A 27,520-nucleotide genomic window follows, 5' to 3' on the forward strand; every position below is an offset into this window, starting at 1 on the left:
TCGGCGTTCTATTTACAGATTCCGCCACGTTTCCCTTAACCCGGAAGTGATCTTCCCGTCTGCGCGCGTTGCACGACGCGATAAAATCGACGTCGAGCTTGAGGGGATTATTCTTGGCGATCTGGCCGAGAAACGTTCACTTCTTTCTGATTTTTTACCGAAGAAACTATTACCGACTTTCTATTTTCTATTTACAATTTAGTTAATTTACTCGCTACGCCTTCTAGTACCCCAGAGACAAAGCAGTATGCCTCTGATCGATAGTCGTTGTTGACAATTGTTAACAAGCTCTGTAAATTAGCATGAAATTCGATCACGATACACGTAGACTCTATTAATAATAATAAGAACCATTTATAATCTATTTTCCACAGTACAGTAGATTACAATTTCGAAGTACCTCGAGAAGTATTGTCCACTCGGGATACTCCTGTTTCTTACAACACGTGCGATAGTAGAACGAATATTTCCGATACTCTACGCCTTAATAAATCCTACACCGTTATTCTCCGTTTGAGAGGTACACCGTGGCCAGAAATACTTCGGCCTCGAATTCCAATTACATCCGGTCGTGTCTACGTCCGTGTGTCGCGTTGTCGTCGGTCACGCGTGCATTTGTAAACGCGCGTGTCTCCTCCGCGCGCTTCGCTTATGCGCACGGCGAGGCGACACGGTGAAAACGCTCCGGGCGGAACGCTCGGCCAACGCGTGCGTGAAACGCGTGTAATAAGCAAACAACGGGGGGGAACTGGATACCGTGCCGTGGCTAATTAAGTTTTGCTCTTTCGCGTATTATTTTCTCACTCCGGTGCACGGGCTCGTCCCACGGCGTCGCGACGCCAACGTAGCTACGTACGTCAGGACGACGCCCGGTAACCACCCCTCCCGTCTCCGAACCCTTCGTGTTGCGCCTTGCCGGGACGCAACAAGTGCGAAACGCGTGGAACCGTTCCACGTTTTTCTGCCCGTTTCTCTTCGCGAACGTAACCTGCATGCGTAAATCTACGAGTTGATGCGACGAAGAAAACGATGCTCCGGTAGTCGGAGTTTCGTTTTATCGGGGTGAGTTGTTCGAGTAATGCAGGGTGATTTGGAAATACGTGTGTATAGTACTTTGGAGGGTGAATTTATAGAGTACGAGGAGCAACAAAATTGTGTAATAGCAATGATCATGAGTAAATAAGTAAATAAATGTAACCAAGGTGTATTCTATGTACCTTGGTTTTCGAGTTAGAGAGGATCGGAGAAAATGTTCAATGTTTCTCTTTTGTTCTTCGACAGTGTGTATAGTACTTTGGAGGGTGAATCTACGGAGCACGATGAGCAACAAAATTGTGTAATAGCAATGATCATGAGTAAATAAGTAAATAAATGTAACCAAGGTGTATTCTATGTACCTTGGTTTTTGAATTAGAGAAGATCATGACACGTTTGAAATTTATCGTGTATTCGAGGGAAGTCGACAATATACCGCGCTGAACTGAGATTCATTATCGTTAATTACCGACGAGACACTTATCTCGTTTCAGGGTAAAGAACCAGCAGATGCGGATAAGGTATGCGGTTCCAATGGAGAAACTTACGCCAACGAATGCACGATGAAGGTAGCCTCGTGTAGATCTCAGACACAAATCACCATCGCCTACATGGGTGACTGCGGTAAGCGATTTAATCACTCTTACTCGTACTTCGCAATGGTACCACCAATACGAAAGTTTTAACGTTCGTTGTCGATTAGTAGTGTACTTAATTGTACTGACTCGTACTAAGTCATACCCGTTCAATACCAAATCATACTAAGTCATGTTCATCCCATACTAGATCATACTTGTTACACACTAAACCACAATAGATCATACTTGAAATATACTAAGCCAAACTAAGTCATACTTGTTACATACTAGGTCATATTAGGTCATAACTAACTCGTGCTAAGTTATACCCGTTCAATAAGTCATACTAAGTCATGTTCATCCCATACTAAATCATACTAAACCACGTTCGTTAGGCCATACTTATTACAAACTAAACCATACCAAATGATACCTGTTTTATACTAAGTTATACCAAATGATATCTATTCTATACCAAGCCATACTAAATCATTCCTGTTCCATACTAGATCATACTTGTTACACACTAAACCATACTAGATCATACTTGAAACATACCAAATCACACTAGATCATACTTGAAACATACCAAATCACACTAGATCATACTTGTTACATACTAAGCTAAACTAGATCATAACTATTCTATACTAAGTCCTACTGGTCGTATCTATTCCGTACTACATCATACTGAATCATACTCGTAGAAAGTTAATTCGTCGCAAGAGTTACCCTACCAAAGGGAGTCGACTATCTCGATTCCACGCGGTAACGATCAATCGATACGAGGTTTATTAAAGATTCACCACGTAGGAACGAAATTTTCGCTCGAGTGGTTAAAGAAACAAGATGAACGCGAAACTGTGAAAAAAGAAAGTTGGAAAACCTTTGTTTCAGAACTCTGCACGCGCGTGAAATGCGAACATGGCGCTCATTGCATGGCTGGTGTATGCGTGTGCCCGGACGAGTGTCCCGAGAGCAACGGAGAACCCGTGTGCGGCAGCGATGCCAAGACTTACCAATCGGACTGCGAACTGCAGAAAGCGGCCTGCGACAGGGATCCAAAATTGCCTGTCTTGCACGTGACATTTTACGGCGACTGCGGCGAGCGATTCGCTGTAGCAGCATTGAGTACGTTCCCGAACTTTTTAAGGGGCGAGCTCGTCGAGTACACTACCTCTCGTTTCTAGGAAACGATCTCACCCCGCTTACATGCGACTCGAATCATCTACCGCCACTGGTACCGCGTATACAACGCGAATAGACGAAAGAAAATTAAAATTAAATTAAATTTGAAAGACGACTCTCAGTCGCTGTAAATTTAGCACAACTCGCGTCGTATAGTATCCCGTGAAAAATTGCACGACTTTGTACATCGTACCTCGCAAAATGTAAAATTGTAGAAAATATTGAGCCGAAGATATTTTTATTCGAAATAAGTTGAAATTCGTTGTTGGTCCGTCCTGGATCCAAACTCGATGTCTAACCGAGATAAAAGAGAATCGGATTCCGAGGGAAAAATGCACCTACCCCGGATTCGTGAAAATGAGCTCGGTTTCTCGCAACTAAGAGTTACTGTACTTAACAAGGATCGCGTATCCGAACGCATCGGAGGGGATTGGCCGTTAACATCACGAATGTGCTTTTCTAACGCAGAGAAACTCCTTGGCGAATGAACCTAATTCCTTGGTGTCGACTAACGATCATCTCGTTCGATGTTAACCGCAACTCGCGCTAAAAATGAACAAACCTCGGTGAACTAACCAACTGCTCTAACCTTTCCCTAATCGCTTCGTAATAGCCACGATGTCGACGCCAGCGGTGGTTCGATTGGCCACCACTGCGATACCTACCAGCACCCTGGGCCGGGAGGATTGCAAGGACATCAATTGCGACTTCCAGGCGACCTGCGAGCTAGGCCCGGACAACTACCCCAGGTGCAGTTGCAAGTTCGACTGCGCCTCGATATCCGCGGAAAACATGCATCCCGTTTGCGGTAGCGACCTGAGGACCTACTCGTCCCTGTGCGCCATGAAAATGGAGGCCTGCCAGAGGCAGCAGGAGCTAAGGCCTAGACCCCTCGATCTTTGCGAAGGTTCGAAGCAGCCGGGAAACTTACGTCGATTCGCTGCCTAATTGCTTCGAGCGTGACAAACTTGCTTCCAACTAACTTAACTGTTCCGCATTGTACGCGTCTACGTGTGCATGCGTGTGTGTCCCCTGCTTTGCCGTTGGTTAATGATTTAACGAGCTGTTTCCTCTTTCGGGGAACGAAGCGGTGTGCGGTTTCTAGCCATTTCCTCCCCTCCACTTTTTAACATTCCTTTCGTCCGCTTCGATCGCTCACGGTCAATGTTACACGGTTTTAACCTTCAACCGGGTCGAGTGGAGTCGGAACGTGTCACTTGAAAATCTTCTGTTCTTCGAACTATGATCGAAGTACGAAAACATTGATTGTACTCTTTGGTAGCTACGTTCGTTGATGCAACGATATATAATTTGTCATTTAATCGGATGGAACGCGTCGCTTGTTTTCTATCCCGATCAAACCCGATCAAACCGACTCAACCTGTCGAGGGTTAAATACGTTGCAATTTGCTGCTTCGTTGAATCCGCGTGCATCGATTCTTTTGCGTTTCCTCGTTAAGGTTTCATCGATGTTTTTAGCTTAGGAGTTTTTTGTTTTTTTAGAAAGATGTACGTACCTATTGTTTACAGCAAATCGATTAGCGCACCGAACTATTGTTACGTAGAAATAGAGTTGAGGAATATAAATATTACTCACGAGAAATGTTTTTCGATACAGGTCAGGAAGTAAAGCCCTGTAACGGTGATCCTCCGTTGGTGGATAACGATGGGAAAGAATACGACTGCGGCAATGGACCGGAACGAAGGGACTGCCCTAGTAACAGTTACTGTCATCAAACCACACGACTCGCTCGATGTTGCAGAAAAGGTTTGTCCAACTCTCGTCAACGTTTCGCGTTGATTCTGTTTCAAACTTCCATCGATGCGATGAAACCTCGTTAATCCGAATCGGAGGCAAGAGGTCGTTTAATAGAGCTCCAAATTAACGAAGCAACGGACGACCTCGAAGAAACGAGAAAACATTAAAAACGGAGTATTTCACCAAACGACCAGCGAGAAAAAAAAACTCGCGCTTCGTCGAGAAATATAGTTTCCAATTTGAAAAAGCTCTCGAGTCTTCTTAAACGATTCACATTGTTCTCTTGAAAATTTCGACACACCTGACACGGATCGATATCTTCAAACATACACAAACACGTTATTAGGGACTTTAAATCAATTTTAAACGTCCGTATCTCGATTTCGATCGTCAGGACCGAGGAAACCCACCCCACTGTGTAGAATTAGGAAATTCTGGTAACACGATACCGAGTCGCGCATGATTTCTATACGTGTTGACGTATTTTTATGAAAAATCGTGGGAACATTGTTCCAAGTACGAACTTTAAACGTATGTACGAAATATTCGCGTTGGACGTTCCGTGTCGTTGGAAAATATTCCCAACTATCTACTTTGGATCAACCGTGTCGAGATTAACGAGGGTTTACCGTGTTCCACCTTGTTCGTCGCTCGAAATTAACCGTGTGACGAGTCAGAGCGGGGAAGATTGTTAAATAAACGGAGAAATGAATCGTTGCTGTTATCGATCGTTCAGCTCAAGAGACTCAGGCGGTGAAGTGCTCGGACTCCTGGCACGGTTGCTGTCCGGATGGTAAGACGGCCGCGCGCGGACCCAACGGTGCAGGTTGCCCGAGCTTGTGCAACTGCAACAGGTTGGGCAGTGTTTCTGACACCTGCAACCCGGAGACAGAACAATGCGAATGCAAACCGGGCGTCGGTGGTCAGAAATGCAACAGTTGCATGCCGGGCTACTGGGGACTGACCAAGATCAGCGAAGGTCATCAAGGATGCATACGTAAGAACACACTTGGATAATAGGAGCCTTTAGACGTCGGTGTAAAATTGATCTTGAAACCGACTTATCGCGAAATTAGAGTATCAACGTTTATCGACGATATCGATCAATAATTTTTCGCACCGGCACCGATGGATCGACGTTAAATCGCTTTTGTACGATGCTTCAGCATGCGGCTGCTCGCTGTTTGGCTCCGTCAGAGAGGACTGCGAGCAGAATACTGGTCGCTGCGTCTGCAAACCGGACACTCAGGGTCAGAAATGCACGATCTGTACCGATCACAACAAGATATTGACGCCAACTGGTTGCTACTCAGGTATCACGCGCGAGGAGAGCAGTATCTACTGTCTCTGTAGGCCTTACGAGAACTTAAAGTTTCTAAAATCAATCTCAAATCACTAGTCGTGGAAATCACTAGGTGTATATAGCTATTCACCTATATACTTATTTACTTGTGTACCTATATACTTATTTATCTGTGTACCTATATAGTTATTTAACTGTGTACCTATATACCTACATATCTACATATTTACATCCCTACATACCTACATATTCACGTACCTATATACCTATATACCTACGTACCTACATACCCACATACTTACATACCTATATACCTATATACCTATATCACATACCTACATACTTACATACCTACATTCCTAAATTCCTATATTCCTACATTGCAACATTCTTACATACCTACAAACTTATACCTACCATCTATCTAAATTCTCATAATGTTTAAAAATCCCGATCTATTGAAGATTCTCGAACGTAAACGAGATTCTCGATGTTACTCGAGGGAAGACGGTACCTTCTAGGATCCGTCTGGTCTCGAATATCGAGATACTCGATAGTTCCGAAAGCCCTTACGCTCTAACGTGGCCGTTCCATCTGCTTGCAGCCGACACGATACCACCGATACCGACGTCCTGCAACGAGCTGGAATGTTATTCCGGGGGCCACTGCTCGGAGATCGGTGGCCCGCACTGCGTCTGTCCGTCGTCCTGTCCATCGGACATACCGTCGGTGCCGATCTGCGGTAGCGACGGACAGACATACGACAACGAATGCGAGCTAAGGCTCTACGCTTGTCGCCACCAGGCAGACGTGGTCACGCAGGCCTTCGGCCACTGCAGAGGTGGGTTCACTGAGCGTACGCCGTACAGGCCGCCTTATATTCTGCGTTACTAACATCCGCGATAACAAACACCGGGACGATTTTAACGATCGTACGACTACGGCTGCTGGGATAGGATTCCTGTAGAAACGGGCGCGGTGTTAGAGAATTTACGAAGCTCGTGTCGACGTTGTAGCAACAGCCGGTAACTCGACCGTAGCTATCGATGTGTACGCACCGTTCTTAGAGTTCCGCCCGCCCATACCACCCCGCCACGATTTCTTTACCCGTCGACGATCGTTTCTATCGATCTCCACCGGTTCTCGAACCGCGACGAGCAGCGAATTACATCCCCGTATAAATAAATAGACATTCGAAACGATAACGAACGACACCCGGTTTATTCGAACATCGGGTGTGACCTAACGATGGTTCGTCGACTTTATAGAGTATAGGTTGTAGATTACCGAACGTAGACGGTCGAATATCTAGGATCGAGTTATTTAGAAGCCGGAGGAACCGAACGTGCTCGATCGTGTAACGCGCAGGTTTCGCGTTGCCCAGTTTGCTTCGACGTGGAAGAGGAAAACGTCGCGAGCACGATTAACGAACCGTTAACCAGATATTGTCACTCGTTAACGGAGAAACGTCGAATCACACGGAGCACGATCGAAACTAGGTCTAACATCTAACAACCTGTTCCTTTGTATCCAATTAACGTAACAATAAACTTATCAAGTTTCTACTGACATGTATACATATATGTTTATAACCCCCTTCTTTGCCCCGCTGCTTTGCTTGCTTTCTTCATTAACGTTACTCGCGATCGACCCTGTGCGCGAACTCGTTCGAGTTCGAAACGACCGAGATGAACCGTCCAACGAGAAAGAAAGCAAAGTGAGTACAACTATACCTCGGTTTGCCGTGGAGTCGCGAAACTACGGGGTGCGATCGGCCAAGTTTTCCAACGTATCGCGCTACCACGAACAAAAAGTATCGTACGCGATGCGGTTGCACTTCCGACAGTCGTCGTTGTCGCGTTGCACCGAAAAATAAGGCGCGAGACGAAAGAGTTCGTCGTCGAACGTGTGGCAACATTTTTCTTTCTAGATTTTACGTCTTCTCACATTTTACGAGCTGCGATGTTTCAACGATGTTATACAAGGTGTTACGGTAACCCCTTGCGCTGGAAATATTCCCCGTTACGAGAAACCGGTAACTCGGTAAAATATCCGAAAGCAAAACCAGTATGGACAATTTTATTTGAATAGTCGACGCGTTTGTATCGTAACGATTTTATTTTTGTCAAGAGAACACAAGATTGTGGCAATTTTGTTGAAATACTTTACGTGTTTTTATATCTCACGAGATGCAATTCTTCGTAAGCTTCCTCGATTCGACGACGTTAATCGTTTGTAAAAAATCGAAAGGGTACAAATATAAAAATAGCGATCCGTGAAAAATATAAACCGAAACGTACCTCGTGTCCACGAACGCGTGTTCCTCGATCGCGATACACCCCGTGGCGGCCATCTTTGTCCCGACCACCTGAGCGACGATCGAAGGACGAGGTCGTCGAGTCTGCCTTAACGTCTTCTCGCGAACGAGGTCACGGAATCGAACAATACGAAAGATCCGGTTGGACTCGAGCGCCGATTGGTGGGATTTTCTTCGTCTCGCTCCCCCCAACCGTGGCAAGTAACCCGGTGTCTCACTCGTAGGTAAATTCCCAGGAAAGTTGGTGACGTTAACTCGCGAAACTAAGCGCCGAAGGTGGATTTAACTAAATCACCGTCGACTTCCGAGCGAAGTCTCGTCTTAAGTGGTCCCAGTGAGATATGCCCGGCCGGAACTTAACATCGAGACCTTAAGAAAACGGTAACCAAAACGTCTCCGAGCCGTGTGACCATTAAGCAGCGGTGTCCGCCCGTCAAAATAAATTAGTCCGCGCGGAGCGAGAGCTCCCCTAACCATCGAACTTGGAACGAAACGTTGTACCGACTGCTTTTTGATAGCGTTATCCGTCGTAAATTCACCAACGGGAGATTCCAGTCGGTGTCGAGCCGAACGAATCGAGAGCCTGCTCCGATAAATCTGTCGAGCGACCCGAGCTAAAGAATTTCCTTTGCATAGCTTTCCAATCAGTCTCCGCGAGTTCCCAGGGACGAGGGAACTTATCCGGGGCAAAAAGTTTTCGGATCGGCCACCACCACCACCACCACCACCACCACCACCGCTCCGCTCCGCTCTCTGCGTCCGTCATTCGTTTCAAAGTAGTTTTTAAAATCTCGAATCCGCGCCACGGCGATTTGTCTTGGAAAGTTGTTAATGAAATTTCCAAACGAACTCGCGAAATTTCATCCAGACTCGGACCGCCCGCTCATAAGAGAGGTAATAACGAGGTAATGGAAATAATGTCGAGCTACCCACTCCCCTGCCAACGAATTTTTCTTTTCGTCTCTCCTCCCCCGGAATTCTACCATTTTTCTACTATTCTTCTACTATTCTTCTACAATTCTTCTACTATTCTTCTACAATTCTTCTACAATTCTTCTACGATTCTTCTAGAATTTTTCTACGATTTTCCTACTATTCTACAACAATTCTTCTACAATTCTTCTACGATTCTTCTAGAATTCTTCTACGATTCTTTTACGATTCTTCTACGATTCTTCTACGATTCTTCTACGATTCTTCTACGATTCTTCTACGATTCTTGTAGAATTCTTCTACAATTCTCCTACGATTCTTCTATGATTCTTCTACGATCCTTCTACAATTTTTCTAGAATTCTTCTACGATTCTTTTACGATTCTTCTACAATTCTTCTACGATTCTTTTACGATCTTCTACGATTCTTCTACGATTCTTCTACCATTCTTCTACGATTCTTCTACGATTCTTCTACAATTCTTCAACCATTCTTCTACGATTCTTCTACGATTCTTCTACGATTCTTCAACCATCCTTCTACCATCCTTCTACCATTCCTCTACTATTCTCTCGTTGAAAAACGCGACTTTCGCAGCCCGAGCGCACCGCAACTGTTTCGCGACAGAAGAATCGACTCGCTTTTAACGAATGCCCGAAACCCGAAACGTCCGCGAACGATCGAGAAATTGTAACCTCGCGAACAATACGACAGTCGGTCGGGTCGTGTCGGTTTTTTCGACCGAAATCAATATTTACGAAGCGATCGATGCGAGTCCAGTTACAAGCTCACGATCGCGCCTGTACGCGCCCTCAAATTTTTTCGGGCACCGTTTCCAATACCCTCCACACCCCCCACCACTCACCACCACCCCCTCCCCCTCGCATAACTCGTTACAACAACGCGGATGTAAATCCCAGTGAAATCCTTCCACCTCGACTCGGGAGCCACGCGTGATCGATTGACTCATCGAATCGGATTACGCGTCGAATCGTGCAAGGGGTTGGTGTTCGGAGGGGTAGTTTCGGGTGGAAACTCGTGCGAAAGGAGACGTCCCCAGCTGCACCCGCGTTCAAAAGTATTCCGCAGCCGGTGACAAAGTTCGCGGAACGAAACGTCGGAATCTATTAAAGTCTCTCGCCGGTTCCGTAACCTTTCACCCCTTATTTTCGATTGCTCAGCCCCTTCGACAGCTACCCCCGACCGCGTCTGGTCCTCTCGGTCGCTGGAAGTCAATCTCTTAAGAAGTTCTTCTTCTTCTTCTTCTTCTTCTTCTTCTTCTTCTTCTCGGGACCCGTCCCGCGGAGTCAAACATAAATCAGATTACTCCGAGCTTGCGAACCGACCCCCTTCCGCTTCCCCTTCTCGCGCCCCTTCCTTTTTTTCGAGTCACGCACCACGCTCGAGCGCAGGACCCTGAACAGTGTCTAGTATCCCTCGCGTATCTACCGACATCTTAAATTGCCAAGTATCCGCGAACTGAACGACAGAGGGCCAATACTAGGCCCTCGCTGCGCCCAATCACCACCAGAGATCCTCGGTGTTCGTATGTTTCTTGCATAGGAGTAGAATCTTCGTATTTGCATCGAAGACTATGCAAAATAACGGAGACTATACAAAACCGTGGATCTTATCGCGTAAGAAAATTTACAGTGCATTTACGAAATTGTAAATCCACGATTGTTTACCGTGAACGTGATGGAAAAATTATTCAAAGTCGAATGAAACGATCAGTACGCGAAAACAACTTGCGGATTATGTAGAACGAACGAATGAGAACATTTTACCGAATCGTCATACTTTTTCTCGACGACGATTATTATTACGTAGAATTCATCGAGATTGCATTACAAAATGTAGAGAAACTTTTTTCTTTCCCTGAAGATCAGTACCTGAATACTATATTAGAATACTATATTTTACCGAATTTTACCGAATCGTCATACTTTTTCTCGACGACGATTATTATTACGTAGAATTCATCGAGATTGCATTACAAAATGTAAAGAAACTTTTTTCTTTCCCTGAAGATCAGTATCTGAATACTATATTAGAATACTGTATTAGCATTCTGGGTCCGTGTCTACGCCATTGCCTTTTAGTCGTCGCTCGTTTTCGCTCGATCTCGTTCCGTTTCGATGATTTCCATCTTCTTCGCTAGAGTACGTGTAATTCGTCATCGATTTAAGATCTCCGCGTAGCAGGTTACATTATCGTCGCGAGTCCCTCTACCGTGGACGACGCAGCGAAAAACCGATGGAACAATACGGGTGACGTCGCTTCAAAGATCGTAAATAACGCGAGGGGAGACGATTTTCACGGGGATTTCTGCTACGTTTCGGGAAAACGAGAGATTCTGATTTACGAATCGATATATTGCTTACGGAGACAGTTTCGGTCGCGGAGTGAATATAAAATTGAGAGGGGTGGTTTTCGGAACGCGTGGGGTCGAAAACGGAGAACGGAGCCGGTTAAGGGTTTCGAGCGTGGAAAAATAACACCGTGGAAAGTTGCGTAACGAAAGAACCGCTGGCTCAGTGGTATTTGCAAAGGATATTATTTCTCATAATGCGTTAATATTTTTCAACGTTATACGTATATAACGTGGAATTAAGTAAGATATATAACAGCTCCGCGTTTATGCTCCGGAAACTCTTCGTTATTTTTCCGAAGCTCGAGTTTCTTTTAATACAATTTCTTCCATAATCGTATCTAGTTGTCGCTCACTTCGACGAACAATTTTCGCGACAATTGTACCGTGTAACGTAATTCGATGTTCAGTTTCGTTCCGTATGGAACTTTTAACGAGACACCGAGTATACTTTTTCGAAACGTTTCTCTCCGAGATTCGTAAGAGTATCGAACACCGGATAAAAAATTACCACCCGTATCGTCGCAACGATATCGTCGAGCGCTGCTCGATCGATGTTCGCAAATTCGGTCGCGTATCTCTTTCCAAGTTACTCGAGAGAGATTAATAATTTCACGTGGTGGAAGCCCCGGAACGGTGGAAGATTGGAGAGACGAAAGTAAAACCGAAAAGTAACGGCAACACCGTTCGCGCATTTGAACCGGCGACTTCGTTAAAATTTTCCGCTTTCGACGAATAAATACACGGTGACTAACGTCTATCCGCTCTCCTCGTTCCCTCGGCAGCCCCGACGTTATTCCGGCACTCTTTGTAAAATAAACAGGAAGAGAATGAAATAATGGAACAACGAGCCCCCGATGAAAAGGCCAATCGACAAAGCGAGTCGAGAAAGAAATTCCCTCGGTTCGTAAATGTCAACTCGTATTTCCCGTCAGAGTCTCTTCTGCGCCAATCGGCGAACTCTTAAATTGACTAAATCCATTCCCCCTGCGCTCTGTCTTTCTCTCCGTGGCTCGTGTTCGCTCCCGCACGGCCAACGAGCCAGCCCCCGGTCTTCACCGATTTCCAGAGCGGAAAATATTTTCAATGGGGACAGAGGCGAGGGAAAAGTTTCGTTGTCGGATTGTCCCGCAGTCGATAAACGAGTCGATTATATCGAGAGAAATACGCGAATACGACGGGACCGATAGAGTGCACGAGTACGGGGTGGCGCGAGGCTCGAAGAAACGAGGAAGTGGGGGAGAAGTACAACAGTTGGAGCGCCTCGGGGAGGGAAAGGGGTAGAAAAAAGGAAGGAAAAAAAAAATTGAAAAGAAAACGAAGGAAAAAGTAGCGCGCAGCGGAAGTCGTCGATGTGAAATAATAGGAAGCAACGCTGCAATTGGAAAGTAATTAAAATCCCATCAAGCCGTCTCCAACTCCTGTTACCGGTGCCGCGTTACCGCCTCCGATAGAATTAGCTTTTCGATTCTCATTATTTAGAGAAATTGCAACGCACCTCGTCCGCTGTTCCGCACACCCCACACCAACCTGCACCGCACCACGACGGGAGATTCTCTTTTGCGCGGGGCTACGATTTCCTATCGTTGCCGCGACAACTGGGACGGGGAACGGGGATAGAAATTCGCTACGTGATTAAAACGTTAAAACGTCGAGGAGGGGATCGAATACTCGAAACATTCGCGCGATCGTGACGACTCGAGGAAACGGGACTATATTGACTCGGAGGAAACCGAGTTTACTCGAGTATCGGTTCCGAGTAGCTCGATCGTTTCGATAATTCGATAGATGTTGAAGTAGTTCGAGTAAAATTGGATAATTCGGAAAGTATTCGGAGAAGTATGGTGGATTCGAGAAGTATTCAAGTAGTTCGAGTAAATTTTGATAATTCGAAAAGTATTCGAAGTATGATGGATTCGATAAGTATTCAAGTAGTTTGAGTAAATTTTGGTAATTCGGAAAGTATTCGGAGAAGTATGATGGATTCGATAAGTATTCAAGTAGTTTGAGTAAATTTTGGTAATTCGGAAAGTATTCGGAGAAGTATGGTGGATTCGATAAGTATTCAAGTAGCTCAAGTAAAGTCTGGTAATTCGAAAAGTATTCGGAGAAGTATGGTGAATTCGATAAGTATTCAAGTAGTTCGAGTAAATTTTGGTAATTCGAAAAGTATTCGGAGAACTATGGTGAATTCGATAAGTATTCAAGTAGCTTGAGTAAACTCTGGTAATTCGAATAGTATTCGGAGAATTCTAGCAAATTCGATAAATATTTGAATAGCTCGAATAATTCGAAATGTATTCTAGTATATGTATATATGAGATATTTTATAGAGAAAGCTTCGAACAAGCAGGTCGAACATCTATTGAAATTTTTAGCACCGACATTTGCGAAAAAGCGATCGTTATAAAAAAATTTATTCCAAAAAGGTCGATCTTCCTGGATGGAAACAAGAAAATACGATTGATAATTTCGAGGATAAAAATTCATTCGTACGGCCCGTTTTGTGCGAAAATAGGCAAAACTCTCGAACTTCGACATGCTGTATTTTTTGAACAAATTCGCAACCAGCAAAATTATGATTTAAAACCCGCCCTCTATTTTCGTACGTCGTTGAATTAACTCGGAAAACACGAGAATAGCTCTCTCTCTCTCTCTCTCTTCGGTCCTGCCGCGCTTACTTTCTATTTTCACAAAGGTATAAAATATTGGTTACCCTGGATCTCGTAGTTTATTTTAATTTTTTATTCCTTTCGGTTCTGTGGGCACACCGCGTCGGGAGAGTCGACGAACGAGCACGAGCGTTCGAAGAACGCGAGCCAACTGATTTAATTATAATTTAAAACACACGAAAACGGTAAAAATTCAGGAATCGTTAAGAATGGTCCGGTCGGTGAAGAAGCCCGAGCGTGTGGGTGGAATTTTTCTTTTCCCGTGGGTCGATGTGAACGAAGAAAAGGGTGGAAAATATAAAAAGAAAAAACCGGCGTAGAATAATGTTGGTTCTGTATAAAGAATAAAGGAAACGCATTTACATACCGAAACGTTATGATTCGCTGCTCGTTTGTAAACGCGGTTCGTTAGAGCACCATCGTTTAAATAGTTTTAAGTCCGCTCGAAACAACGGGCGCCTCCACTCCCCCTTCTACGCCCCTCGTTCTTTCGTTGCATTCTCGAATGGCTGCAGAATGTTGGAATTTCCGGAAATTTTCAGACGATCCCATGGTGAACACGGACTTCCCCGTTAAAAGGTACACGGCGGTGCAATACACCCAGCCAGCAGCCGCCATTTCTCCGTTATCAAAATCTACCAGGCACTTGCTGGTGCCAGAACCGGATCCACGCTATTATTACACCCACCGAGCGAATCAAGAAACCATCACGATCGACAGAGACAATTTGAAGCACGGTAAAAACCAGCCAACCCCCGTTTCCATTCCGCTCCCGCCCATTTTCACGGAACATTTCGTCCAATCCCCCCGGAGCTGGATAATTTTAGCACACGCAAAGACATTTTACTAAATGAAACCGGGAAATAACCTCCCTCGTTCTGTTTACTATTCTAAATAATCGTGCACCCTTAATACGCAATCACCTTCGACGTCTGTCTGCTTCGAATGTAATATATTTATCGCGCAATGTTTAACACACTCATCGCTAAAACTGATCGCATCAACATTTCGTTCACGGTTACTTCGGCTACGTTTTGTTAATCGGTGCGAATAATCGTGAAACTTACAAAGGAAAAAAAAGAACTTCTTACGTCACAGTTGTTGACGACGAAGAGAAATGTTTTCAACGCGTGAAAAGTTGGGAAGATTAGAAAGAATCGGGAATACTACGGTACGGTTGTTTATTGAAGACGATGAATGCGTTTTGAAAAATTCCTACGCGAGTATTTAGTTTCTTTTCTCTTAGAGTTCCCATTTCGATCCGACACCCTTTTCAAAAAATTATAACTTAAGAAGACACACTACGGTCGTTAAGTCCCAAGAAAAGTGTTTTAAAAAATTCTCACGCGCGTATTTACAATTTATTTTCTCTTCGAGTTCCCATTCCGATCTGACACCAGTCTCAAAAAATTATAATTTAAGAAGACTTACACTACGGTCGTTAAGTCCCAAGAAAACTGTTTTAAAAAATTCTCACTCGCGTATTTACAATTAATTATCTCTTCGAGTTCCCATTCCGATCCGACACCCTTTTCAAAAAATTATAATTTAAGAAGACTTGCACTATGGTCGTTAAGTCCCAAGAAAACTGTTTAAAAAAATTCTCACGCGCATGATTACAATTTATTTTCTCTTCCACTTCCCATTTCGATTCAACACCTTTTTCAAAAAATTATAATTTAAGAAGACTTGCACTACGGTCGTTAAGTCCCAAGAAAACTGTTTAAAAAAATTCTCACTCGCATATTTACAATTAATTTTCTCTTGAACTTCCCATTCCGATTCGACACCCGTTTCAAAAATCATACGTTAAAAAATCTACATAACGGTCGTTAAATTCGAAGAAAATCGTTTCGGAGAATTGTTCGAAAATTCAAGATCCGTGTTACGTGAAATTCGCGATTCGGGGGGCCGAATCAGCCGTTACTTGTTCGCGAGATACATCCGGTTTCGGTTTCGGTTTCCGGGAACGTCCTCGGTGAAATTAAAATCACGGTTGCATCGTCTTTCGTTCGAGGCACCGTGTACGTGCCACCGTACCGAGCCCACGGAACAGACACGGGACACGTTCCGTTGAAAACGTTAGCTTCTCTAATAACCGGCGCTACGTAATTCGTTCGCGATAACATTCTCAGCGTGGCGCAATTAATAGTTCGAAATAGCAGCCGGATCGTGACAGCGGATTGTACGCGTGCGTTGGTGTGCGTGTGTCGCCTCGTCGCTTTGAATCGTCCGCTCTAAATCCGCTTTGCGGTTAATTCTGGATCGGCTGGACGTCGCCGATCGGATCGATAACGTTCCGAACGATGTTCAGTCGGAAGTGGGTCCCCTGTACCCTCACCCTCCCCCACCTATAAGGAGGGAAACAGCCCCGTGGACATCGATTCACAGCCCTCTTCTATTTTCCAGGTGTGGCGGCCGCGTACCGACCGACCCCAGCAACGATACGCGTGGTCACAGCGTTGCTGGGTGACCTCTGCGCCGACGACAAGGATTGCACCATACCCAATAGCGAATGCTCCAACGGTGGCTGCATCTGCTCAAACGGATACGCGGAGACCAGCGACCGACAAGAGTGCTTCGGTAAACGATTGAATATTTTATGTACCGTACCCAGCTGAGAAGTTTACCTCCGAAAGGAATCACGGATCGTATCGAGTCGGACGGTTTCGATCGAACACCTGAAACGAAACCAAGAACAATACACTCCGGTCACGGATTCGGTTGAAACTTTGCACACCTCGTCTAATTCGTCGTTTTGTTCGCACAAATATTCATAGAGGCGGATAGTGGACAGTTTGTTTTAGATATCACGATCAAATCCTTCTGTTTTGTACCACTTGTCTGCAACGATGGCTAACTTTTATATTTTTGTCACGCAATCGGTGAAGCGGTTGTTAACCCCTTGCCCTATTATCTAAGTTTCGATGTCATAATCGACAATATCGGTCACGACTCTCAATCTTCTCGCTAAATTTTCTTCTCGAAGATATTAAACAAGAGTTTCTTTCTGATACTTTCAAGAAAATACATTTCAACGTAACATGGACAAGATTCACTCATGGTTCTCACCGTTCGACCCGGTTTCTTCACCACGAGTCTCCCACGATATTCTAAACGAAAGGGGTACACAAACAACGTTTAGTTTCAAATGTGAAATTGATTCGAAACTCGACGCGAGTTTCCCGCGCGCGAAATTTCATTCGAGACGTTCGCAGCACGTTTCGCACTTACTCGAAATCGTGGATTCGGTCCCCGAAATATGGACACGTCCGAATCGTCTGGTACTTCACCATTGTACGACAATCGGGTCGCAAACACACCAAAGAAAGTTTCCACCGTTTCCGGAACCAACGAAACGCGTGGATCTTCCCCGGGCTCGAACGATTCCGTGTTCCTCGAATCCTTCGAAGAACGTTGAACGAACGAATCTAATTAACCTGTCCCCAGCTAATTACGTGCCAGTTACACCGACCGAAGAATTTCGTGCCTGCCTGTCGTACCCCTGTCACGCGACATCGACGTGCCTCGACCTGCCCAGCGGCACGTTCGTTTGCATGTGCCGGCCGAATTACACCGGGCTATTATGCGACGAGGAGATCAACAAAAGGGATTACGAAGTGCCGTCGTTCGATGGCAAGAGCTACGTAAGGATGAACAGACTGAAGGCTTACCACAGGTTCAGCATCGAGGTCGAGTTCAAGACGTACGCCGACAACGGGATTATACTTTACAGCCAACAGAAGAGCAACGGGACCGGGGATTTCGTCTCGTTGGCCATCGTCGACGGGTAACGTACTTGTTATCCCGCGAACTCTCAACGAACACACGGAATTAACGGGCGAGCTGCGACACGTGGCCAACCACTGCCTCCCGATAAATTGAATCATGGGGCAACACGGGGGAAATTAACCGCTTCGACCTCGGAGAGGACTCTCTTCGATGGTCTACTTTCCAGACTCGTGCAAAACATATTCGTACCTTCTTGTGCGCTCTCATGCGTTCTCGTTTCTTCTTTCGCTACGAGAAATTGAACGAATTTTAACTTTTATTTCGATCGGTGGCGGTTTCGTTAAAAATAGACTACACGGTAGCTGTTGGGTTACTCGGAAAGTCATTTCGTTTTCCAAAATGGAGTATATGTACGAGTACCTCCACTTCTTATCGAACGACGAAACTTATCGAGCAACCCATTATATCTACACCTCGTAATTTGATAAAATGTTTATACAATTTTTAAAAAATTGTGTTTTATTTTCACTAAAAAAAAAGGAAATGACTTTTCGAACAACTCAATATTTTGTCCCCGAGTTAACTCGAGCGCGGGTGGTTAATAATCCAACGACGTCGAAGAATTATTCTAACCCCTTGCTGCGCAAATGATCTCAAAAATATTTGAAAAATGATCGAAAAGTTACTCGTTTATTGTCGTTTAAGCGACATGGAATATATTGGGTTGTTCAGAAATTCATTTCGTTTTTTTTTTTTTGTGGAAACGAAACACGATTTTTTTAGAATGTACAAACATTTTATTAAATTATATATTCTCCATTTTGGAAAACTCCATTTGGATAGAGAAGTGATTGATCCGCGCGAAGTAAAATTGTACCATCACTCTTGGACGAAACTTTGTACAAATTACCAAAGTGTCTCGAGATTCTTCGGGAAAATAAAAGGAAGAACTCGGTATGTAGGACACCGCTGTGTAAGGGGTTAATTTCGAGGGGTAATTTAATTCAACCGTGTTCGATCGGAGAACGTCATCGGACCAGGGCCCGCTAATTCCCTTGAAAGCTTTCGTGCACCTTTACGTTCTTCCGAATGTCCCTCTACAATTTCTTTTACAGGCTCGTGCAGTTTCGGTACAATTTGGGAAACGGACCGGTGATTCTTACCTCCTCCGAGAGAGTCACTATGAAAACGTTCCATCGCGTGGCGGCCGAGAGATTCCACAAGGACGGCATCCTAATTTTCAACGACGGCGACGGTGTAGCTGGTCAGAGCCAGGGGATGCTGAAGACGTTGGACCTGAACCAGAACACGTTCATCGGGAATATGCCGACGAATTACTCCAAGTGAGTACTTGAACTTTCTCTTCGGAATCGATCATTTTTCTGCGACGAAACTCGTTCATTTGGGATCAACTCTGTATCGAGATAAACTCGTAAACGGAATCGAATAGGACGATAGGTCGATACGAACTTCTTCGGTGTTTTTAAATAGTCGACCGGGTCTTGAAATATTATCCACTTGTCAAGAAGCATCGTGTATCGTTGTACAGTGTTCGCGAGGAACAATTAATATTTAATCTTGAAATATTATCCACTTGTCGCGAAGCATCCTGTATCGTTGTACAGTGTTCGCGAGGAACAATTAGACGAGTTTGAATCTAGGAGTCACTTTGACCCGACCAACTCCAAGGGTTTAGGTAGGAGGTCCTCTGTTACGAAAGGATAGCGTTGCAGTGTCGAGAATCGATTTTGAAAATTGATTTGCAAAATGTAACGTATCTTTCACTTATCATTTTTGAGTGCCCCTCTACCAAGGAGAAAATGAACGAGTTGTCACAAATTTTCAGATGAAGAATGTCCTCCGGTATAAAATACGCGAGATATCCTCGATAAAGAGAGGTTACATTCTACCTAGATGTCTTCAAATTAACGAACTATAAGAGAATTATTGTAATTGAACTTCGGTGGAATCGAATTTCAATCGACCCGTCTTCTCTTCGGAATTAAAAAATTCCTTTCATCGAGTAAGTGAATCGATGAATGGAACGAAGAACGGCAGTGATCCAAAGTTAACAATTTTCGATCGGGTAGGTGCTTCTCGAGTTCACGGAGCGCGAGAAGCTGTTTTCTCGAGGGTTTCGAAACGTGGTTTTTCGATTCGCACTTCGATTCGATTGTGGACTATTTCAAAGTGTGGTTTCTCGACTTGTACTTCGATTCGATTGTGGACTACTTCAAAGTGTGGTTTCTCGACTTGTACTTCGATTCGATTGTGGACTATTTCAAAATATGATTTCTCGACTTACACTTCGATTCGATTGCATACTATTTTAAAGTGTAGTTTCTCAACTTGCACTTCGATTCGATTCCATACTATTTTAAAGTGTGGTTTCTCGACTTGCACTTTGATTCGATTGCGGACTATTTTAAGGTGTGGTTTCTCCACTTTCACTTTGATTCGATTGCGGACTATTTCAAAATATGATTTCTCGACTTACACTTCCATTCGATTGTGGACTATTTCAAAATATAATTTCTCGACTTACACTTCGATTCGATTGCATATTATTTCAGTGTGGTTTTTCGACTTATACTTCGATTCGATTGTGGACTATTTCAAAGTGTGGTTTCTCGACTTGTACTTCGATTCGATTGTGGACTATTATTTCAAAGTGTGGTTTCTCGACTTGTACTTCGATTCGATTGTGGACTATTTCAAAATATGATTTCTCGACTTACACTTCGATTCGATTGCATACTATTTTAAAGTGTGGCTTCTCGATTTACACTTCGATTCGATTGCATGCTATTTTAAAGTGTGGTTTCTCGACTTGCACTTCGATTGCAGACCACTTCCCTTACTACTTTGTAATCCACGTTTCCCCTCTCAGGGTTTACGAGAACATCGGCACCAGTCACGGTTTCCTCGGGTGCATTCAGAAACTGAAGATCAATAGTAACTTCGTCGATCTCCACGTGGGCCACAACAAGGACGTCCTGGAGACCTATCGCGTGAAGGAGTGCGGTGAGAACGCGTGCGCGAACCTACCGTGTCAGAACGGGGCCACGTGTCAGCCGATCTTCGAGGAGGATCTCTGCGATGGTCGCGAGTGCAGACGTATGCAGAAACGCGGGAAGAATCGTAACAAGACCGGTGTGAACATCGTGCGGTGCAAGGGGTCCCATTGCGCTTCGATCGATCAACGAAAACCGAAGAAGAACGCGAGGAAACGCGATTACGATTACGACGTCGATTACGAGAACAACAATTACGAGCACGGGAGCTACGCCGTCGAGAAGTACGAACCGCCTGGTTACAGGTGCATCTGCCCTCCCCAGTTCACCGGCAGGAACTGTCAGGAGTCACTGGACCCTTGTATCGGGGAACCGTGCCAACACGGTGCCACCTGCGACATTCTTCCTCAGGGTGGTTACGTTTGCAAGTGTCCACCGGGCAGGACCGGGGAACACTGCGAGATTCGTGAGTAAACCACTGTTCAGAATCGATGAAAATCTACTCCGTGAGAACGTGATATTATAAATAGAAATACATTTATAAAAAGATTTATAAAAAGATCGAATGTACGCACCAAACACCAGAGTGTCTCCTTCTGGGCAAAAATAACACTTTTTCAGTCATTTTTTCTAAAGAAACCGTAGTACTTTTCGGTGCAACGGTTTTGTCAGAGATTGATACACGTTCCGAGAGTACTCGCTGGTGTTTTTTTCAATAAAGTGCAACAAAATTGTAAACGTCACCGAAACACATTTACAAGGCGGTTCAGAAACTGCACGAGTACACGGTAGAGAGGGTTGAACGACCTCACGACTCGTGAACTCCTACGGAACACTTCTAAACCTGTTCGATCGTTTACAGTTGACGCCGAGTTGACGGAGTTGCTGATACCCGAAATGTCCAAGGACGGTTTCCTCGAGCTCCCGTGTCTGGAGGATGTGGCGAAAGCGTTCTCCATCGAGCTGTGGTTCCTCACTCGGGCGAACGACGGCCTGTTGCTCTACAACGGTCAATTGAACAACGGACGCGGGGACTTTATCAGTCTGAACCTGGTCCACGGTCGGCTGGTGTTCAGATTCAATCTTGGGAGCGGTATCGCCAACATCACCTCCCCGGATCCGGTCACTCTGGACACCTGGCATTGCGTACGAATCAGCAGACTCGGCAGGGAGGGTGTCCTCCAATTGGACGACGGAACGGTCGCAAGAGGACTGTCTGGGAGCCCGTTTATGGAACTGAACCTGGAAATGCCGCTCTACGTTGGTGGTGTTAAGTACGTTTCTTCGATCGATCGAAAAATCTCGAAAAATCGTCACCTACGAATCCTACGCGATCGAAGTTATCCGGTTCGGTATAACCGAGATCACTCGAACGAATATCGGGATGAATCAACGTGTCGTTGTTCGCAGACATTGGCGAGAGGTACATCGTTTGGCCGGTGCCTGGATCGGATTGGTGGGAGCTGTGCAAAGATTGATGGTGAACGGGAAGACTTATCAGAATCTAGCGGTGAACGTCACCCAACACAACACGGACATTTACGATGGTCTGCCGTGCCCCAGCAACGAGAATCCTTGTCAGAACGGAGGAGTGTGTTTACCCCTTCTCAACAGCTATCTGTGCAAGTGCGCCAACGATTACGATGGTCTGCATTGCGAATTTTGTAAGTTGCTTCCTCTTCGATCGAACGGGCCGGCAGTTGCGACACGTTACCCGTTAAAAATTAAATTGGAATCGTTACAAGGAGCTTCCGTCGTTTCAGTCATGGGCTACGATGTGTCACCGGAGATACTGGAGAGACCGGTACGCTTCAAGGGCAACAACTACTTGCAATTTAGGCACCGCAACGGAAGAAGGTAAAACCGAACAGACAAATCGAAACAGTTCCGTCGTATATCTCTTAGATCACTGCAGCACACCTCTTGAGGTATTCCTCGATTAGGGGCACCACGTTAGGCTGTCCAATAAAATTAGTAACGGTAGACCGACTAGATCCTTACGAAAAAAGTATCACTAACCTTCTGATTATGTAACACCAACTAGTACTAACTCGACTAACACTACCCTCGGCGAGTACTTTGAGGAGTCCTACTCCGACTACGACTTGGAGGAGGACGTCGACTACGATTACGAGAGTTACGATTACACGGAGTAAGTTTCTAGGAAGAATAGCTGTGGTGTACTCGTTTGAGGGAGATCGTGTTCCATGTGTCCATGTATATCACGCGTACGATCCCGATTACTTTGGAGTAGAGAATTGTCCGTGACGAACCCTTCAAGCCTGGCCGCTGAAACTTCGAGGGGCAACGTTCTCCGAATGTTTATCGAGAACGTTTCAGGTATTGCCAAAACGATCGTTTGACTTCGTTCGAAGTCCTGTTTCGTTGCGTCGATGCTCGAGGAAGATCCGAGAGAAACGATAAAAAACGACGAAAGCGCGATAACAGGTTTGAAGGGACGATGTTTATGGCTTTGTTTTTCACTTGGGTGTCATGCTTGCCTGTATGTGTAATGTCCTTGTCCCATGGCACCGTAGATCGATGTTGAAACGATTCGCGCAACAAACGGATGTCACATTGAACGATATTTTTAGGCGCCGGGGGCAACAGTCGAACAAGTTCGAGCTGAAACTGAGAACGACTCACTCGGAGGGTCTCATCGCCTGGATCGGAAGAGGAAAAGTCGAACACCTTATGCTCTCGTTGCACGGTGGCCAAGTGGTGCTCACCCACAAGAGCCGAAACGAACAGATATCCTTGATAAGCAGGGTTTGTACTTACAATTTTTAAAAGAACTCGAAACACCCCGCAGTGTACATCCTTTTGGAATAATCTCGGTCGTTGAGTTTACCAACGAGAGATCGATGTTTTCAAAGAATCATCCCTAGCAGTCTACCCAGAAAAATAAACCGAATCCCATGTGTAAGGAGTGAAAGAAATCAGGAAGAAGTAACGAGTATTCCTATTGTCTTTAAGTACACTGTTATACCTTGTATCTGCTATAAGGTACACTATCGTGTATCGATTATCATACAAGGTATAATCTGACCAGAATACAACATAAACATCTATCAGTATTCCCACTCCGTCCACATTCCTTTTTTCGACTCCGTGCACAAAAGATTCGGCTTGTGTTTCCGGCTGTCCGCAATTCCGAGGAACGATTGACCCATGAATGTTGCGTTTCAGGAACACGTGGACGACGGTGTGTTCCACCACATCAGAGCCTCGAGAAGACGAAAAGCATCGATGATACAGATCGACGACTTCCCCCCGGTGAAGATATCGACGGAGACCACGCTGTTGACGACTAACGGCAAGCTGTTCGTCGGTGGTAAACCGGGCCACAGCGGCGTCAGGGGCTGCGTGACGGACTTCGTGGTGGACAAACGGCGGCTTCAGCTCGCCAGGCGGAAGATCGAGCACTGTCACGACAACGACGTATGATAACGAACCCCGGATACGACGATCGTCATCGTGACGTCGCCCCCGGCCACGCTCGTCGAATGGACGACGCCTTTGTCCACGAACAGTTAGCATCGGCCGAAACGAAAATGGAAGACGAAAAACAATACAGAGAGAAACCGACCACCCCGGAGACGTCCTACGGGGGGAAGTCTCGTTCGGAAGGTGTTCGTTTCCGAGCGGAGGAAACCGAAACGGGACACGGAGGCTTCGGTCACGGTCGGATCGGGGCTCTACCGGAAACAATATGGCGGATGGAATCGGAGCCGATGCCGCAAACGAGACACGTGATTCCTGCCAAAGCCGTACCCGAGGGAACGACGATGATCGTGCCGCGTGGAAACGGATCGTGAACCCGCGGATCCAACGATGCAGCTCGGCTAAACTCCTATATTTATTTTTTCGTTCGAATAGCGTAGAGACAGATAGCGAGAGAGAAAGAGAGAGCGAGAAAGAGCGCGTGAACGAGAGAAAGAACGAGAGAGAGAGAGAGAGAGAGAACGAGACAGAGAAACGCAAACGTTTTCATCGGGAAACGAAGTGCAAGGAGAGAGGGCATAAGCAAGAGGAAGAAGCGTCGCGTTCAATGCTACGTTCTCATCGAAGGACAATAATATATTTTTAAGGTGACGAGATTAATATACATATATGGGATATATATATGTATCAATTTAACGCGTATACGTATAACATGGGAGACGGGAGGGTGGGGAAAATGGGGGGTTAGGGGACCGGGGTGAGAGAGAGGAAGCATGTCACGATATCGAGGCGAAAATTACGACGAGACGCGTAGGGTTGAGGGTTGGAGGGTGATGGAAGCTTGAGAATAGAAAAACGAACGCGTTACAGAGGGGGACGGGTTAGGGGCGGGGAAACTTATCAATAATCGTTAGCCGTTACTCTGTAAGTTAATATATCGAAGCACCTATAAATGTTTTACGATGCCAAGACTGACTACAAAAAAAAGAAAAAAAAATAATGGACGTGGGAATAACGCGCAAGTGCGGGGAACCGCGACGAGAGGGAAACAGCGAAGAGAAGAGGATGATGACGACGATGAAGACGAAGAAGAAGAAGAAGAAGAAGAGGAGGAAGAAGAAGAAGAAGAAGAAGCAGAAGAAGAGAAAACAAAACAAAACGATAAATCGGTGTTATGTTTGAGTGTTTCGGTAGAGAGATTTAACGATCGTGGATTATCAGAATAGAGGAATGTATTTTAAAGGACTTGTTGATTTATGCCAGTAGCGAGAAAAAAACAAAAATGGAAAAATACCAGAATAAAGTACACGTACACGTACACGTACACACACACAAAAATGTATACATGTACCTACACAGAACACGCAACGCGCGTGGTAATATATACGGAAACAGATACACCGTACAACGTTGTTTCTAGGCAGGCAAGGCTTTTTACAAATGCGCAAAGGAATAGATATATATTATATATATATATAAATATATATATATAAATATAAATATAAAATATTATACATACCAATATGCAGATTACATTCCATGTAATGGACACTGCGGTTAAATTCTACGTAGGGTAATACGATGATTGTATCCGTCAAACGATGTCCTGTTGCATTTCAATCATACACGAGGCAAATCGAGGACAATCCGAGATCACCTCGAAGACACTTCACTTCCGTTCGACAATCCGCGCGCACTTAACACGCGTACAATATTCCGCGGATATGTTGGTCATTTCTTCGCGATACAGGGTTCACGGAACACCGTGTTCGATTCAAATGTAAACGGACTGATATTGACGAGAACAAGGACGCGTTACGAATGGGCGTCGAATCGTTTCCCGATCCCAACGATCTTTGATGTTTTCGTTCTCGAGTTCGAGCGTTTGCGAAAATCTGCCGAGCAACGTTCACCGACGTATCGTTGCAAGAGTATTACACGATACAGGATCGTCCGTGCCAAGGTGACCGACGATATTCCCATCGATGCTTCGATCGTGAAACGTTGAACTTGAATTCGAGCGTACGCTGAAGCTTGAAACAATTAAACGCGCGCGGTGCGTATTTATCGCGCGGTGAAGCCAAATTTTAATTAAATTCTCGTAACGAATTACCAAATCGTGTAATTCAACCACCTGCGCGAAATATCGGAGCTGTTTCATTAAGCCGATATCGAGCTCCGTAATACACAATATTCCGAATGATAAAATTTGAACGAGAAAATTGTTTCGACGATTGAAACCGAAGTTCACGTTTTTCTTCTTTGTTTTTTTTTCGTAAACGGTCTTGACAGTTTTCACGAGTGAATCTCAAAACGACTCGGTATTAAGAGGGTCGACACGTTCACGGTCGATACGTGCGATCAGTGTTTTTAATCTTGAAATCCATCGAATACGAAAAGGATATCGTCCAGGAAGGTCGTTCGGTGGGTTCTGAAACTGAAACACGCACGATGTTCGCGGACGAATGAAATTGACCGTTCAAGGCCAACGATAGTCCTATCCCCACCACAGCATTTCGTTACCCCCACCAGTTGCGTAGAATCTCTTCTAGCTGCAGACGCTCGTTCCTTGTTTCTCGAACAGAGAAGCAAGCTATCGATAAAATATTCTAAGTGATACTTATTGGAACAATCTCACTTGTGGATACAATCTGCGTTTCGATGAACATCTCGCGAAATAATCTTTAGTATAGTTTCCAGTATCGTCGGGTTTAAGAAAATTTATCGTAACACGATCGAACGAAGTAAAGAATCGTTATCGTTTCTCGCGCGGGATAAAGTTATCGTTTTCGACTATTTTTAACTTCGTATTTTCAATTGTTCTCGTTCGGGTCGAGGTGAAAATAAACATTGCAATTCGTAGCGGGTGAAGTGTCCTTGAACGGCCAATTTAATTGGCTCCGACCATACGAAAGAAAACGAGAGACGTTCTTCGCGCTTAATAATCGACGGTGAACGTGTTTCGAACCGGCTGTAATTTTCGAAAAAGGAAACGAGTACGAAGTCTCTGACCTCGCGAGGCACTCGAGGCCGATCGTTGGCGGGAAACGATTCAAACTCCCGAAAAAAACGACAGGATATGATAATTATTATACGATAACGTACCGCTTGTGTGTAATCGAATGATCAACGACGAGAAGTGTCTGAATGTGAGCCGAAGGCGTGCATGCAAA

General features: G+C 45.0%; 1 protein-coding gene across 3 annotated transcripts in view; it reads left to right on the forward strand.

The window, feature by feature from the left end:
- Positions 1-24,386, forward strand: part of LOC143144453 (agrin) — a 772,831-nt gene extending 748,445 nt beyond the window's left edge. For all 3 annotated transcript variants that reach the window (XM_076306867.1, XM_076306868.1, XM_076306869.1), the window contains 18 exons: positions 1,530-1,659; positions 2,511-2,744; positions 3,415-3,708; positions 4,420-4,569; positions 5,297-5,557; positions 5,727-5,873; positions 6,468-6,704; positions 14,700-14,894; positions 16,567-16,740; positions 17,608-17,947; positions 19,005-19,232; positions 20,780-21,369; positions 21,766-22,177; positions 22,314-22,567; positions 22,667-22,760; positions 22,948-23,055; positions 23,498-23,672; positions 24,093-24,386. In XM_076306867.1, the coding sequence (XP_076162982.1) occupies positions 1,530-1,659; positions 2,511-2,744; positions 3,415-3,708; positions 4,420-4,569; positions 5,297-5,557; positions 5,727-5,873; positions 6,468-6,704; positions 14,700-14,894; positions 16,567-16,740; positions 17,608-17,947; positions 19,005-19,232; positions 20,780-21,369; positions 21,766-22,177; positions 22,314-22,567; positions 22,667-22,760; positions 22,948-23,055; positions 23,498-23,672; positions 24,093-24,350 (4,281 nt within the window). In that variant the 3' untranslated portion in view covers positions 24,351-24,386. The remainder of the gene's footprint in view (positions 1-1,529; positions 1,660-2,510; positions 2,745-3,414; positions 3,709-4,419; positions 4,570-5,296; positions 5,558-5,726; positions 5,874-6,467; positions 6,705-14,699; positions 14,895-16,566; positions 16,741-17,607; positions 17,948-19,004; positions 19,233-20,779; positions 21,370-21,765; positions 22,178-22,313; positions 22,568-22,666; positions 22,761-22,947; positions 23,056-23,497; positions 23,673-24,092) is intronic.
- The last annotated feature ends 3,134 nt before the right edge of the window (positions 24,387-27,520 follow it).

The sequence above is a fragment of the Ptiloglossa arizonensis genome, chromosome 3 (assembly GCF_051014685.1).
Source record: "Ptiloglossa arizonensis isolate GNS036 chromosome 3, iyPtiAriz1_principal, whole genome shotgun sequence".
Classification (NCBI taxonomy): Eukaryota; Metazoa; Arthropoda; class Insecta; order Hymenoptera; family Colletidae; genus Ptiloglossa; species Ptiloglossa arizonensis.